At 47.6% G+C, this 15,744-nt stretch overlaps 2 protein-coding genes across 2 annotated transcripts in view; both read left to right on the forward strand.

Annotated features, from left to right (window-relative positions):
• Positions 1–384: 384 nt before the first annotated feature.
• LOC140723003 (uncharacterized) lies at positions 385–1,590 on the forward strand. The gene is made up of 2 exons (XM_073037631.1): positions 385–891; positions 976–1,590. Exons 1-2 carry the CDS (start codon positions 385–387, stop codon positions 1,108–1,110), a joined length of 642 nt encoding a protein of 213 aa, XP_072893732.1. The 3' UTR covers positions 1,111–1,590.
• A 12,478-nt stretch (positions 1,591–14,068) lies between these two features.
• The window catches only part of LOC140723010 (uncharacterized), a 28,503-nt gene continuing 26,827 nt past the window's right edge, over positions 14,069–15,744 (forward strand). Inside the window, exon 1 of the mRNA XM_073037641.1 lies at positions 14,069–14,161. The gene's annotated coding sequence lies outside the window, so the exon portion shown is untranslated. The remainder of the gene's footprint in view (positions 14,162–15,744) is intronic.

Genomic DNA, 15,744 nt, shown 5'->3' on the forward strand with positions numbered 1-15,744 from the left:
TTCACCTGCTCAGACTGTGGGAAAGGATTCACTCAGTCATACCACCTACAAGCACACAGGTCAGTTCACACGGGGGAGTGGCCATTCATTTGCTCATTCTGTGGGGAGGGATTCACTTCGTCATCGCAGCTACTGAGACACCAGTCTATTCACACTGGGGAGAGGCCGTTCACCTGCTCAGTGTGTGGGAAGGGATTCACTCAGTCATCCACCCTCATGGCTCACCAACGAGTTCCCACTGGGGAGCGGCCATTCACCTGCTCCGTCTGTGGGAAGGGATTCACTTGTTCACCTGAAGTGAAGGTACATCAGAGAGTTCACACTGGGGAACAGCCGTTCAGATGCTCAGACTGTGGGTAGGGATTCACTTTGTCATCTCACCTAATGGCTCACCAACGAGATCCCACTGGGGAGCGGACATTCACCTGCTCCGTCTGTGGGAAGGGATTCACTTGTTCACCTGAAGTGAAGGTACATCAGAGAGTTCACACAGGGGAGCGGCCATTCACATGCTCAGACTGTGGGAAGGGATTCACTCAGTCATCCAACCTATTGGCACACCAGCGAGTTCACACAGGGGAGCGACCATTCACCTATTCAGACTGTGGTAAGGGATTCACTCGGCCATCTCACCTATTGGCACACCAGCGAGTTCACACTGGGGAGCGGCCATTCACCTGTTCAGACTGTAGTAAGGGATTCACTCGGACATCTCACCTATTGGCACACCAGCGAGTTCACACTGGGGAGCGGCCATTCACCTGCTCAGACTGTGGGAAGAGATTCACTCAGTCATCTCAACTGAAGGTACATCAGCGAGTTCACACTGGAGAGAGGCCGTTCACCTGCTCAAACTGTGGGAAGGGATTCACTCAGTCATCCCAACTGAAGGTACATCAGCGAGTTCGCACTGGAGAGAGGCCGTTCACATGCTCAGACTGTGGGAAGGGATTCACTCAGTCATCCCAACTGAAGGTACATCAGCGAGTTCACACTGGGCAAGGCCATTCAGCTGCTCAGACTGTGGGAAGGGATTCACTCAGTCAGCCCACCTACAAGCACACTGGTCAGTTCACACTGGGGAGAGGCCGTTCACAGACTCAAGCCTGAATTATCCCTCTGTGTAGACGATACAGTGTAGCATACACAGTAGCCCACGCAAGTGGCCTATGTCGTTGTGAGCATTTTTACTTGTGAGTTCGTGTGTCTGCGTTGCTCTGGCAAAACGCTAGTTGGTGTTGAGGTTCTATGGGTTTCTATGCAGTTTCAGCAACAGGTTACTATCGATGCAATGCTCCTCAGACAGGATGAAGAGGTCAATACTCCCCAATGCCATTAGGCTTTACAATTCTACCGCCAGGACTTAAGAACTTTTTTTTCAAGCTATTATTAATGCTTTTTGAGTTAGTGATTTAGATGCATATCATATTATTACTGAGTTAAGTATTGTATGTAATTAGGTTTTGCTACAACAAGTGTATGGGACATTGGAAAAAAGGTTGAATTTCCCCATGGGAATGAATAAAGTATCTATCTATCTATCTATCTATCTATCTATCTATCTATCTATCTATCTATCTATCTATCTATCTATCTATCTATCTATCTATCTATCTATCTATCTATCTATCTATCTATCTATCTATCTATCTATCTATCTATCTATCTATCTATCTATCTATCTATCTATCTATCTATCTATCTATCTATCTATCTATCACAGCTTATAAATGCTTTTTGTAACCGGCCAAGAGTCTTACAATTCTTGTTTGGGTAAATTTCTGGGTTCAGTCATAAACAGCAAAGTACTGATGTGGAAGTTACAAATCACCATATTACTAGAGTCACAGAGAGCAATGGGGTGTAACCCTAGGTAACCTCACTAGGCCCCCACAGCCCATACAGCCTCCCACCATCACTCTCTGCTTCCTACCATCAAGACAACTGTGCATCCAGTGAGCCAGCTCTCCCTGGATCCCGTGTGGTCTGACTTTCCAGATCAACTTAGCATGTGAACCTTATCAAAGGCCTCACTGATGCCCATATCGGCGCCGATCCTGGGACAGAGGTGTCACCATCAGAGGGCATAGATTTAAGCAGAGGATGAAGAGGTTTAGAGGGATCTGAGGAGGAGATTTCTCACTCAGAGGGTAGCTGAAATCTGGAACACACTGCCCGAGGTGGTGGTGGAGGCAGGTCCCTTCACAACATTTACGAAGTGGATGAGCATTGAAACTGCCGAGGTACAGTCAGCTGTGAACCAAGTGCTGAGAAATGGGACCAGCGTAGACAGTGAGTGGATGGTCAGAACAGGTATGGCCGGCCAAAGGCCTGTTTCCGTGCTGTGTGATCCACCACTCCGGACATGCTAAATTAACGATGGTGGCACCGCAAGGCATTGATTTCAAAACTCCACACCCCTCACCAACCTGAAATAAACCAGACTGCACCCCTTTGTCACCACTGGGAATATCTGTTTCTGTCAAGGTAGCATAGAGATTGGTCACTTCAGAGATCATCACTGGATGTGGTGCAAAGAGGGGGGCAAACATAAGTGGAGATGTGGAGAAAGCGAACCAGCTGAACACCTTCTTCAATAGGTTCGACAGCACAATCTCACCCTCACCGCAGAACTCCGCACCAGGCTTACTTCCCTCACAGGAAAATAGCCACTCACAGGAGACCTGGCCCACGCCCAGGATTACGGCTGCACAGGTGGAAGGTCAGCTGAGGAAGATCTGTACAAGCAAGGCGGCTGGACCGGATGGAGTTTCCCCACGAGTACTGAGGGCCTGTGCGACTGAACTGGGAGAACCACTACAGCGCATCCTCAACAAGAGTCTAGATCAGAGAAGAGTACCCAGACAGTGGAAAACATCCTGTATTGTCCCGGTACTGAAGAAACCACAACCAAAGGAGTTGAATGACTTCAGACCTGTTGCCTTGACGTCGCATGTGATGAAGACCATGGAGCGGCTGATAATACAGAATCTGAGGCCACAAACCAGGCATGCCCGGGATCCGCTTCAGTTTGCATATAAGGAGAAGGTGGGAGTGGAGGATGCTATCACGTATTTGTTGCACAAATCTCTCTCTCACCTAGATGGGGTCAGTTGTGCTGTGAGGATTACATTCCTTGACTTCTCTAGTGCCTTTAACACCATCCAGCCCAAGATCTTAAAGCACAAACTAACGGAGATGGGAGTAGACTCTCACATTGTGGATTGGATAGTGGACTACTTGACAGAGAGGCCTCAGTATGTGCGGTTGGGAGACTGTAGGTCTGACACGGTGGTCAGTAGCACGGGAGCGCCACAGGGAACCGTACTCTCTCCGGTCCTGTTCACCCTGTACACATCAGACTTCCAATATAACTCGGAGTCCTGCCATGTGCAGAAGTTCGCTGATGACACGGCCATAGTGGGGTGTGTCAGGAATGGACAGGAGGAGGAGTATAGGAAACTGATACAGGACTTTGTGATATGGTGCAACTCAAACTACCTGCGTCTCAATATCACCAAGACCAAGGAGATGGTGGTGGACTTTAGGAGATCTAGGCCTCATATGGAGCCAGTGATCATTAATGGAGAATGTGTGGAGCAGGTTAAGACCTACAAGTATCTGGGAGTACAGTTAGACGAAAAGCTGGACTGGACTGCCAACACAGATGCCTTGTGCAGGAAGGCACAGAGTCGACTGTACTTCCTTAGAAGGTTGGCGTCATTCAATGTCTGCAGTGAGATGCTGAAGATGTTCTATAGGTCAGTTGTTGAGAGCGCCCTCTTCTTTGTGGTGGCGTGTTGGGGAGGAAGTATTAAGAAGAAGGACGCCTCACGTCTTAATAAGCTGGTTAAGAAGGCGGGCTCTGTCGTGGGCAAAGTACTGGAGAGTTTAACATCGGTAGCTGAGCGAAGGGCGCTGAGTAGGCTACGGTCAATTATGGAAAACCCTGAACATCCTCTACATAGCACCATCCAGAGACAGAGAAGCAGTTTCAGCGACAGGTTACTATCGATGCAATGCTCCTCAGACAGGATGAAGAGGTCAATACTCCCCAATGCCATTAGGCTTTACAATTCAACTGCCAGGACTTAAGAACTTTTTTTTTAAAGCTATTATTAATGCTTTTTTTTGAGTTAGTGATTTAGATGCATATATTATTACTGAGTGAATATGTATGTAATTAGTTTTTTTTTGCTACAACAAGTGTATGGGACATTGGAAAAAAATGTTGAATTTCCCCATGGGGATGAATAAAGTATCTATCTATCTATCTATCTATCTATCTATCTATCTATCTATCTAAACAACTGGCAATTGATGAAGTTCCTGTGTCTTCTTCCATTAATGTTGCTGCCCTACAGCAAAACTAACCCTCTCACTATGCAAGAATCAGTGATTAAATCAGACCCCGAACACTGTGCTTTCATCCCTGCACGTTATAACTGGAACCATCTCACTGAGGGTCTGATGGAGACATGGGATCACATCTCCCCTGCTTCTGACATGTTATGAACAGGATTTGATAAGCGATCTTGCAGTAATGGAGCCATTAGGAGGTAGTGATCACAATATGATAAGCTTTTATCTGCAATTTGAGAAGGATAAGGGCAGCTCGGAGGTGTTAGTGTTGCAGATGAACAGGGGAAACTATGGATCCACGAGGGAGGAGCTGGCCAAAGTTGCCTGGACGGATAGCCTAGCAGAAAAGACAGTGGAACAGCAGTGGCAGGTATTCTTGGGAATAATGCACAAGGTGCAAAATCAGTTCATCCCCCAGAGAAGGAAGGATTCAAAGGGGGGAAAGGGGCCTCAGTGGTTGACAAAGGAAGTCAGAGATTGCATCGCATTAAAAAAAGGAAATATGACAGAGCTAAGGTGAGTGGGAGGACAGATGATTGGGAAGTTTTTAAGGAACAACAGAACTTAACTAAAAAGACAATACGGGGAGAAAAAATGAGGTACGAACGCAAGCTAGTCGGGAATATAAAGGAAGATAGCAAAAGCTTTTTTAGGCATGTGAAGAGAAGGAAGATAGTTAAGAACAATGTTGGGCCCTTGAAAAATGAATTGGGTGAAATTGTTATGGGAAACAGAGAAATGGCAGAAGAATTTAATGAGTACTTTAGATCTGTTTTCACTTAGGAAGACACAAGCAATCTCCCAGATGTATGGATGGGCCAAGGACATAGGGTAACAGAGGAAATGAAACAGATTGACATTCGGAAGGAAACGGTGATGAGAAGAATGATGGGACTGAAGGCTGTCAAATCCCCAGGTCCAGATGGTCTGCACCCTAGGGTACTAAAGGAGGTGGCCCTGGAAATTGCGGATGCATTGGTAATCATTCTCCAATGTTCCTTAGATTCAGGATCAGTTCCTGAGGATTGGAGAATGGCTAATGTTATCCCACTTTCTAAGAAAGGAGTTAGGGAGAAAACAGAGAACTATCGACCTGTCAGCCTGACATCGGTGGTGGGGAAGATGCTAGAGTCCATTATTAAGGATGAAATAGTGGCATATCTAGATAGCAGTGATAGGATTGGGCCGAGCCAGCATGGATTTACCAAGGGTAAATCATGCTTGACTAATCTGTTGGAGTTTTTCGAGGATGTAACCAGGAAGTTAGACGGGGGAGATACAGTGAATGTAGTGTACCTCGATTTTCAGAAGGCATTTGATAAGGTCCCACATAGAAGATTGGTGGGTAAAATCAAAGCTCAGGGCATCGGGGGGAAGGCATTGACATGGATAGAAAACTGGTTGGCAGATAGAAAGCAAAGGGTAGCGGTGAATGGGTTTCTCGGAATGGCAGGTGGTGACTAGTGGGGTGCCACAGGGCTCGGTATTGGGCCCACAGCTGTTTACCATTTACGTTAACGATTTGGATGAAGGCATAGAAAATAACATCAGCAAATTTGCTGATGATACTAAGCTGGGTGGCAGTGTGACATGTGATGAGGATGTTAGGAGAATTCAGGGTGACTTGGATAGGCTGGGTGAGTAGGCAGATACTTGGCAGATGGCGTTTAATGTGAATAAGTGTGAGGTTATCCACTTTGGGAGTAAGAACAGGAAGGCAGATTATTATCTGAATAGTATAGAGTTGGGTAAGGGAGTAATACAAAGAGATCTCGGAGTCCTTGTTCATCAGTCACTGAAGGTGAATGAGCAAGTGCAGCAGGAAGTGAAGAAGGCTAATGGAATGTTGGCCTTTATTACCAGACACAGAAACCCATTAAAGCATTAAATAACGTTTCAGAGAAGCCATTTCATTATACCAAGACAGAGAATCCATTTTGTTAGCCTGAACAGTTAACCCCACAGGTAATGGTACTGAAAGCCCTACATTCTCCCGCCACCAAATTCAGTCATACCTTCATGACGTTCAGATAATTTGCCAACCCCTTCCTGCACAAGAGTACAAGAGCAAGGAAATCCTCTTGCATTTGTACAGGGCCCTGGTGAGACCACACCTGGAGTATTGTGTACAGTTTTGGTCTCCAGGGTTAAGGAAGGACATCCTGGCTGCAGAGGAAATGCAGCGTAGATTCACGAGGTTAATTCCTGGGATGTCCGGACCGTCTTACGCAGAGAGGTTAGAGAGACTGGGCTTATACACGCTGGAATTAAGGAGATTGAGAGGGGATCTGATTGCAACATATAAGATTATTAAGGGATTGGACAAGATAGAGGCAGGAAATATGTCCCAGATGCTGGGAGAGTCCAGTACCAGAGGGCATGCTTTATGAATAAGGGGTTGGTCATTTAGGACAGAGTTAAGGAAAAACTTCTTCTCCCAGAGAGTTGTGGGGGTGTGGAATGCACTGCCTCAGAAGGCAGTGGAGACCAATTCTCTGGATGCTTTCAAGAAGGAGCTGGATAGGTATCTTATGGATAGGGGAATCAAGGGATATGGGGACAAGGCAGGAACCGGGTATTGAGAGTAGATGATCAGCCATGATCTCAGAATGGCGGTGCAGGCTCGAAGGGCCGAATGGTCTACTTCTGCACCTATTGTCTATTGTCTACTGACATTTCAAATACCCTCAGAATGGTTTTCTGATTCAGTCTGAAGGTTATGGTACATTCAGCTCATCGTCAGACCTGACAAACCATGTCTTCCCACAGCTGGTTCCACCTGTTGGTGTGTCCTCTTTCCTCCACCTCCAGGGAAGCTGCATCTCCACACAAACCCCTCACTCGCGACGACTGTCTATACCCGTGACACAGGAAATCACATCACTGTCGCTCTCCTGATATCGTGTCTGGCCTGCTCACCCCCGGGTATCCTCCCGCAACAAGCTTCTCCCTCAGTCACCATCTGTGAGATTATAAAAAAATAAAATTACTGTAGAACGATCTGTCAGGCAGCTCCTGTACCCCTCCACCTCTGACCATGCTTCGCTGGTTAAAACTCTTCCTCCCTTTGCAAACACCGGATGTCCCACTAGATCCGAACCATCTGTACAACCCCGTGTCCTCCTCTGATGCAATGGTCACTGACCTCCCCCCTCCCCTCCCGCTTCCCAATCTGCAGTCGCAGCCCATGGGCTCCCAGACTCTGGGGCTTTGTAACAAACACAATGTTAACAGCAGGATTACACAGTAATTAATATGAACAGAGAATTGCTGCTTTCTGAAAGGACACGCCAATTGGCTCATTCAATTGCCCAGATTCTCCCTAGTTAACAACTTATTTTGTCCCGGGACCTCTCTTCCCCGGGTTACAGAACGTCCGATCACCCCTCTACTCCCACATCCCTCATCCGACCACTCACCCCTCACCTATACATCCACCTATCAGCTCTATCCACACACACAGACAGATCCCCTTCGTTCCAAGCATCCTTCCGGCTCGGGGAACCACAACTTACCGATCCCACAGGGTTCGGGCGCAAAGCTAAAACCGGGGTTGCGGGACTGGAGAGCCCGGAGCTTCCAGCCGTCTGGCCGAGCTCGATCCCAGGCCTTTCCCTCTGCAGTCGGCCCCGATTTACACAACCCCGGGATCAGCCCCTTACTCACCGCTGCCCGAATAGGAAAACGCCGCGCCTGCGTTTAGCAGGAGGAACTCCGAAGCAACACCGGTGGACAGAGGTCTGCACAGCGCCACCAGTGGCTGGAGGCCGGAGGGACAACGGAGAGGGAAATCACAAACACGACGAAGTCTGCAGATGCTGGAAATTCAGAGCAACACAAACAAAATGCTGGCGGAACTCAGCAGGCCGAGCAGCATCTATCGTAAAGAGTCAACAGTCGACGTTTCCAGTTGAACCCTCCTTCAGGACTGAGACGGGATGGGAGAAATATCTGAATAAAATCGGGGCGGGCGAGGAAATGTCTCGCTGGAAGGTGACAGGTGAAGCCAGGTAGGTGGGAAAGCTCAAGAGCAGAAGAAAATAGAGTCTAATAGGAGAGGAGAGTGGAGAATAGGAGAAAGATATGGAGCAGTGGACCCAGAGAGCAGAGATAAGCAGGTGAGAGGACGTGAAAAGTCAGAGAGGGAGGGAGGGGTGTGAGGGAAATTTGTTCACCGGAAGGAGAAATCTATATTCATGCCATCAGGTTCGAAGGCGGGGGTGGGGGTGGGGGGTACCTAGACGGAACATAAGGTTCTGATCTTGAACACTGATGGTGGCCTCATCTTGGCACAAGATGGGCTGACAGGTCGGAACGGGAATGGGAATCGGAATTGAAATGTTTGGACACCGGGAAGTCCCGCTCGGAGCGGATAGTTCAAAGGTTAGTTTATTATCAAAGCAGGTATATATAAATAACGCTGAGTTTTTTCTTCTTCTCCAGAGAACCACGAACAAGAAAGTCGATCAGAGAGAAAAAAAATGAAACTCCCACCCCAACCCCCCGCATAAAAAAAGAACGGCATCCCGATCGTCAACCCCGAAACCCACCCCTCCGCACAAAAGGAAGAAAAATATCCACACCCGGTAAAAAAACAACCCTACCCCGCACAACTGCGGAGGAGCCGGTGTCACCAGTGTGGAAGCGGCCGCATCGGGAGCATCGGGACATAACGGGCGACCCCGGAAGATTCACAGGTGAAGTGTCGCCTCACCTGGAAGGTTGATTGGACAACAGAGAGAGTTCGGTCGTCCGGCCCTTTCACTGTGACACCCCGAGCTCCACATCAAATCCTTCCAAACGAATCTGGGCGGACTTTAATGACCAATAAATATAATTCCTCTCAGCGATCAGCTGTCTGAGTGATTCCCTGACTCTGAGAGGAAAGGGTATCTATGGTCCACACTGTCAGGGTGCTGAGTTTACCAGGAGACAAAGACTGCAGGGACGGGAGGTTTTCTGTTGACTAATACACTGTGTGTGGACCCCGCTGGCAATTCTGGTGCTGTGACCCGAATCGAGACAAACACCACGCTGCCCACTCCACCAACAACACGGCACAGCCGGACACATAACAGGGGACCTTACATCCCACAACACTGGATTCCGTGATGAAACCCGTGATTAATGTTGCTGTCCCACCGAAATCATAAGAAACTTCCATTTACGTGTTTTTTTTTTTGTGTTACTAAGGTTTATTTTATCCCATTTGATGAATGGAGGAGGATACAGTCCAGTCTGGACAGTAAAATACGTAATAATTCTCTTTGTAGTCTCAATAATCCTCCGTACAAAATACAATGTTAACTTACCATGGATGTAAAAATAGCCCATGGCTACGGGAAAGAGTGCCTCAATAATATACTTACTTAAACCAATGACAGCTTCCACAGTGACTAGTGATAGCTGCACAAAGTGAACTGCTGAGCTGCTGCTAATTAGTGGAATTTATTCACAATTAGTAAAAGTGAAGGCAGCGTCTTCATCAGCACCACGGAGAGTGATACAGGAAAAGGCACTGTGATGATCTTTGCAGAGTGGAGCACATTGAACTTCCAGGTGACACAGGAGAATTCAGCTTCGCTGAAAAATATGGTGGCACTGTATAAGACTACTCCTGATCTCCAGTAGGGATAATTCCTTCTGTCAGAAATAAAATCAACTGTCTCTTCCTCCCAATCATCCAGCTCATCAGTGTCAACAGCTCCACGGGGCTCTAAACGTTGGAGGAGTTGGAGGAGCAAGAGGAAGGTTTCAGTGATCCCGAAGGCTTCGTGGATGATGCTATCTCCGACGAGGAATTGCGGGGTGATGTTTTAAACGATCAACCTCTAGAAGCTGATGGAATAGATTATGTTATTTTTGTGGATAATGTACCACAAGTTGGACCAGATCGGCTAGAGAAACGTCGAAATGTTATCCAGAAGATCTTTTCAAAGTTTGGGGATATTACAAATGAATTTTACTCAGAAACAGATGGAAGACTATAGGGTACATTTTCTTGGAATACAGTTCACCAGCTTTTGCTGTGGATGCGGTAAAAAAAAATGCAAATGGATGCAAATTAGACAAACAGCATACCTTTCGTGTCAATTTCTTCACAGACTTTGATAAGTTCATGGATATTAGTGACGATTGGGGAATTTCAGAGAAACAGCCTTTCAAAGATTTTGGGAATCTTCGATACTGTATAGAGGATCCAGACTGCAGAGACCAATGCAGTATAATCTATGAATCTGGAGACAGAACAGCTATCTTGTGGAATGATATCAAAGAACCAATCATCATTGAAGAGCGCGCACGCTGGGCAGAAAAGCAACATTTCATTTATGTGTTTTTAAATAGGAGTACTCCCCCACAAGTGACGTCACACAGGCTCACTCACGCACTTGGCGTCACACATGGGCTCCCCACACCGGGATCTGTCCTCACGTGCGCGGTGTCTTACGTCACCCACGCGCTGGTGAGCTCCAGCATTATCGGTTTAACGGCTGAACTACTATTCGCGTGACCAGCCCTTCCCCCACCGCCGACTGCCCACGCTGCAGGAGCTGCCCTATTGCCATTGGTGCGCAGGAATGTTAGTCACTGGTTACACCCAATAGAGGAGGCGGACCAGCGGAGAGGGCGTTATCCCGGCTGAGTTCGTCTCCCGCTGTGGAGCCGAACACTCGTCAGAGCGGAAAAAAATCCCAAATAAATTAACTGTTTTTTCATTTATTTCCATTTCCCTCCGAGGGAAGCTGGGGCGTTTGTGAAGCGTCTCCTGAGGCCGGAGGCTGATGTATCGCTGAGAGGTAGGAGGAGACCGCTCGGCCCGTCGGTTTGATGCCGGTTCCCCGGGGAGGGAGAGGCAAGATTTTATTGAAAGGATGAAGATGGTGTGAGACGGGGCGGACAGGATGTTTGTCCCGGTGGGGACAGGAGGGGCTCATCTGTGGAAATGTATGAGCCCACGGGGTTGTCAAGCAGAGGGATTCACCACGTTGGGGGCAAACACCGGCAGACTGTTGCCCTGCAAGCGGGGCCAATGGTCCGGGCAAAGTGACAATTATTTGTGCTTTATTGAGATTGTACCTGGAATATGGTGTAAAATCCCGCTCCCCATACTAACACGGGTTACACAGACCAAAGGACAAACTGCCGGAGGACTCAGTTGGTCAGGCAGCATCTGTGGAAACATTTCGGGCCGAGACCCTTCCTCTGGACAGAGAGTGGACAGGAAATAGTAAGAGAAAAGAGGTGAGGGTTGGAGATGGGGCAAGAGCTGGGGAATGAGAAGTGGATCCAGGTGAGGGGGAGGTGGGAAGGTGGAAATATCGACAGGGGTGGGAGGTGAGTAGTTAGGGCAACACGGGGCTGCAGAAGATGGATATTAATTCCATAGAGGATTAACAAAGAGGTTAGAGAGTATTTGTTATAGAGAGTGCAATGAAGATTCACCAGACTGATCCCTGGAGTGGTGAGATCATCATATGAAGAAAGATCAAATGTGATAACTCTTTAATTTGGAGAATCGAGGACTGAGAGGTGAACACATTGAAATGCACAACATCATTACCGATTGAACCAGGGATTTCAGTCTCTGAAAAAGGGGGTGGACTGTCCGGGACTGAGATGAGGGGAAATGTCTCCACTCCGAGGGTGGTGAATGTTTGTCAATCCACACCACAGATGTCAATGAAGACTCAGTGATCGTCCTCACGTAAAACAGAATCCGGCAGATGTGTGGAGACCGAAGTGATCGAGGAAATGAGGATCATGCAGAAACATGTGGATGAGACGGGAGAGCATGCACCATCTTGCTGATGGTTAGAGGGGCTGAATGGCCACCTCCTGCTGTTTCAGTGTTCCTGTCCGGTGATCCCGGAGGAATGTGAAGAGGAATGAGTGTTTATAATCATAGACTGATTTAAATGAAACCTGCACATTTCCTGTGTGGGTCTGAAATGTGTGTCGGGATGGGATGGGAATCGAAACTCTAACTCTGTGACCTGGGGATGGAGGGAAAAGGATTGAGGAAGATATGGAGGGAAAAACTAAATACGTATCTGTTGTAAATAGGGAAATAATTAAATAATGTGAGAAATGCGGCGGTGGGTACGGCAGTATATGAAGGGCGAGGAACAGTCACCGGATCACGTGGGACCCTTCAGCGTCATGTGATCGCGTTTACCTCAGATCGGCAGCAACATTTGCGGGTTTGATTCCGAGGCCCCGCCCACCGCTTGTTGATCAATAAGCACATTGCGCATGCTCACAGTCCCGGGAAAGGCAGTGTTTTTTTCGTTCCGTGTGGAAGCGGGTCGATAGAGGGATCGGGATCGGGATCGGGAGGGAGTTCTCGCCCCCTTGGACGGGGAGCCGGAGACGGATTATATTCGGCGGGTCAACACCAACAATTTTCCTTCGGTGAGTATTGAAGCCTGTCCCGAGCGGGGAGGTCTGACGTTGGGTGGTGAGTTAACTTTCCCGAACTCAAACAAAGAAAATCTGCAGATGCTGGAAACGCGAGCAACGCGCACAAAATGCTGGAGGAACTCAGCAGGCCGGGCAGAATCCAGGAAAAGAGTACAGTCGACATTAGCGGCCGAAACCCTTCGGCAGGACTGGAGAATAAAAGGTAGCGGTGGGGAGGGAGAGAGAAACACAAGGTGATCGGTGAAACCTGAAGGGGGAGGGGATGAACTTTCCCGAACTGGCGGCCTTGCCTCGCTTCCTTCACAGAATCTGCCGGGGTCGGTCCGGGTTGTGAGACCTTCACACCGAACCGTCTGAGATGAGCCGCCACTCAGCCCCTGTTGTTCTGGTCCTATTAGCAGGATGAAGTGAAACATGTTTCCATATTGTTACTGACAGAGAATTGAACAATTTGTGTTCCGTGTGTTATCTGAATGTACTTGCCTGTGATGCTGCCACAAGTCAATGTTTCTCTGTCCCTCTACCTTCTTGTGCACTTGTGCACTTGGCAATAAATTCAACAGGACCTGAGAAATCTCAGTGAGATTTGATTAGTGATGATCATCTTGGCAGCTCGGTTGGTCGAATGTATGAGACAGTACACTGTTAAATGCAAAACCCTGAACAGTGTTGATGATCAGAGGGATCTTAGACTCGAAGTTCATCGCTCCCTGAAAGATACTGCACAGATTGATCAGGTGGTTAAGAAGGCAAATGGCATGGTTGTCTTTATTAGTTGAAGCATTGAGTTCAAAAGTCGGGAAGTTGTGTTGCAGCTTTATAAAACTGGTTAGACCACATCTGGAGTGTTTCATACAGTTCTGGTCGCCCCCATTCTCGGAAGGATGTCGGGGCTTTGGAGAGGGCGCAGAAGAGGTTTACCAGGACATTGCCTGGATTAGAGGGCATGAGCTATAACGAGAGGCTGGACAAACTTGTGTTGTTTTCTCCAGAGCGGCCCAGGCTGGGGTGAGACAGGATGGACGTTTGTATGAATTTCAGAGATGTCGATATAGCAGTTAGACAATATCTTTTTCCCCAGGGTTGAAATGTCTAAGATAAGTGGGTGGGGGGGGGGGGTAGGTTAAAAGAGATGTGAGGGTCGAGTTTGTGTTCCCCACGGAGTCAGCTGGGTCGGTCGCTGGAATTTTCCCCCTGGGGTGACGCTCCGCTCTGATGACACAATGATCACCCTTCGTGCTCACAGCCCCCGCGTGGGCGGTGATTTGTTTTCATCCCGTTTGTTGTTGAAGCGGTTCATCTGTGGGATCGGGAGAGAAAGGGAGGGGGTCCTCGCCCCCTCGGGCGGGGAGCCGGGGGAGAAATCAGTTTCCCATCGGTGGGTATTGAGGCCCGTGTCGGGTCGGGAGGTCTGATGTTGGGCAGTGAGTCCCGGTAACTTCCCCGAACTGAGTTATTTCTGAAATCGGTGTTTGTTACACATAATTAGCAAATGTACTTGAATGCAGCACAAGGTCCGGTAAAGACAGTCACTACAGTTTTAGTTTCAATTTACCAAATGACCGCTGCGTTAATCTTTGTCAGAAGGAGACTCAGCATTTAAAGTTGAGTCTGTAATTTCCTTTTTTGGTCATGTTTGGAGAGCCTCTTCCTCTGTTGCCAGGAATAGCCCACGACCTGCACGGAATGGTGGAAGTTTTTTCGCTCTCTGGTCACTGACCCTCAAAGAGAGCAGCGGCCTCGGGAGCAGATGTAACAGCTTGATAGTGGGGTGCGGAGGATGTTGTGAGCATTGACAGTGTCGACTGTATTAACCCTGTGTTGGAATGAAGACAAAACTAATCAATGTGGACATTGCATTTGTGCAACTTTGTTCAGGCCGTCACAAACATCTTGTAATCAGTCAATAGTTGTGCATCATTTAAAGTAAAAAGAGAAAATGCTGGAACCGTTCAGCAGATCGGGCAGCATCTTGGACAGTCCCAGTTCTGATACTGGGTCTTCCAGTGTTTCTCTTTCCACAATGTACCGAGTTTCCAGCACTTTGCTTTCAATTTCATATTAAAGTATTTTATTCCTGTTAGCCTGATGTCCAGTTGTGCTGGGCAAGATCCCATTTAACAGTAAGATTCGGCAACTCCAGATATGCCACCAGATCTGAGTCCACTGTGTGGACATTTGTATCTCACAGGAGGCTGTACAAACCCGTGTCCTTCTCTGGTGCAGAGGTCACTGACACCGCCTCCCCCTTCCCAATCTGCACTCGCTGGTGGCAGATGTCCCAGACTCTGGGACTTTGTAATAAACACAATGTTAACAGTAAGATTAGACTGTAATTAATATGAATATCAATATGAATTAGTAAATATGAATATTAATATTCACAACAATGTGATTAATTAATAAATGGTAATTAATATGAACATTATATTAATATTAATATAATCTTGAAAGGACATGCGAGCTGAGCTGTATGATCCACTGGACCAGATCCTCCCCTTTTACCCGGGGTAGAAATGTCTAAATCAAGATGCATGCATTTGCAGTGAGAGGGGTAGTTTGAAAGAAGATGTTAAGGGGATTTTTTTTTCCACACAGAGTGGTGGGTTGCTGGAATGTGCCGCCTGGGGTGATGGTAGCGGCAGATATATTGGGGACATTTCAGAGATGTTTAGATAGACACATGAATGTGAGGGAAAATTGTGTAGGCAGAAGGGATTAGTTTAGTTGGCAATTTGATTAACTGAATAGTTTGAGCACAACATTGTGGGCCAAATGGCCTGTTCCTGTGCTGTACTGTTCTATGTTCTGTGTCTCTTGTCAAAAGGTTTCGGGGTTACGGAGGCAAAATAAGTGAGTGGGAACAACAGGTCAGCTGGAGCCCAATGTGGGAAATGTGAGATCACCCACTTCTGTAGGACAAACCAAAATCCTAAGTGTGATTCAATGGAGATGGACTGA

This window comes from Hemitrygon akajei, unplaced genomic scaffold (genome assembly GCF_048418815.1).
Source record: "Hemitrygon akajei unplaced genomic scaffold, sHemAka1.3 Scf000096, whole genome shotgun sequence".
NCBI lineage: Eukaryota > Metazoa > Chordata > Chondrichthyes > Myliobatiformes > Dasyatidae > Hemitrygon > Hemitrygon akajei.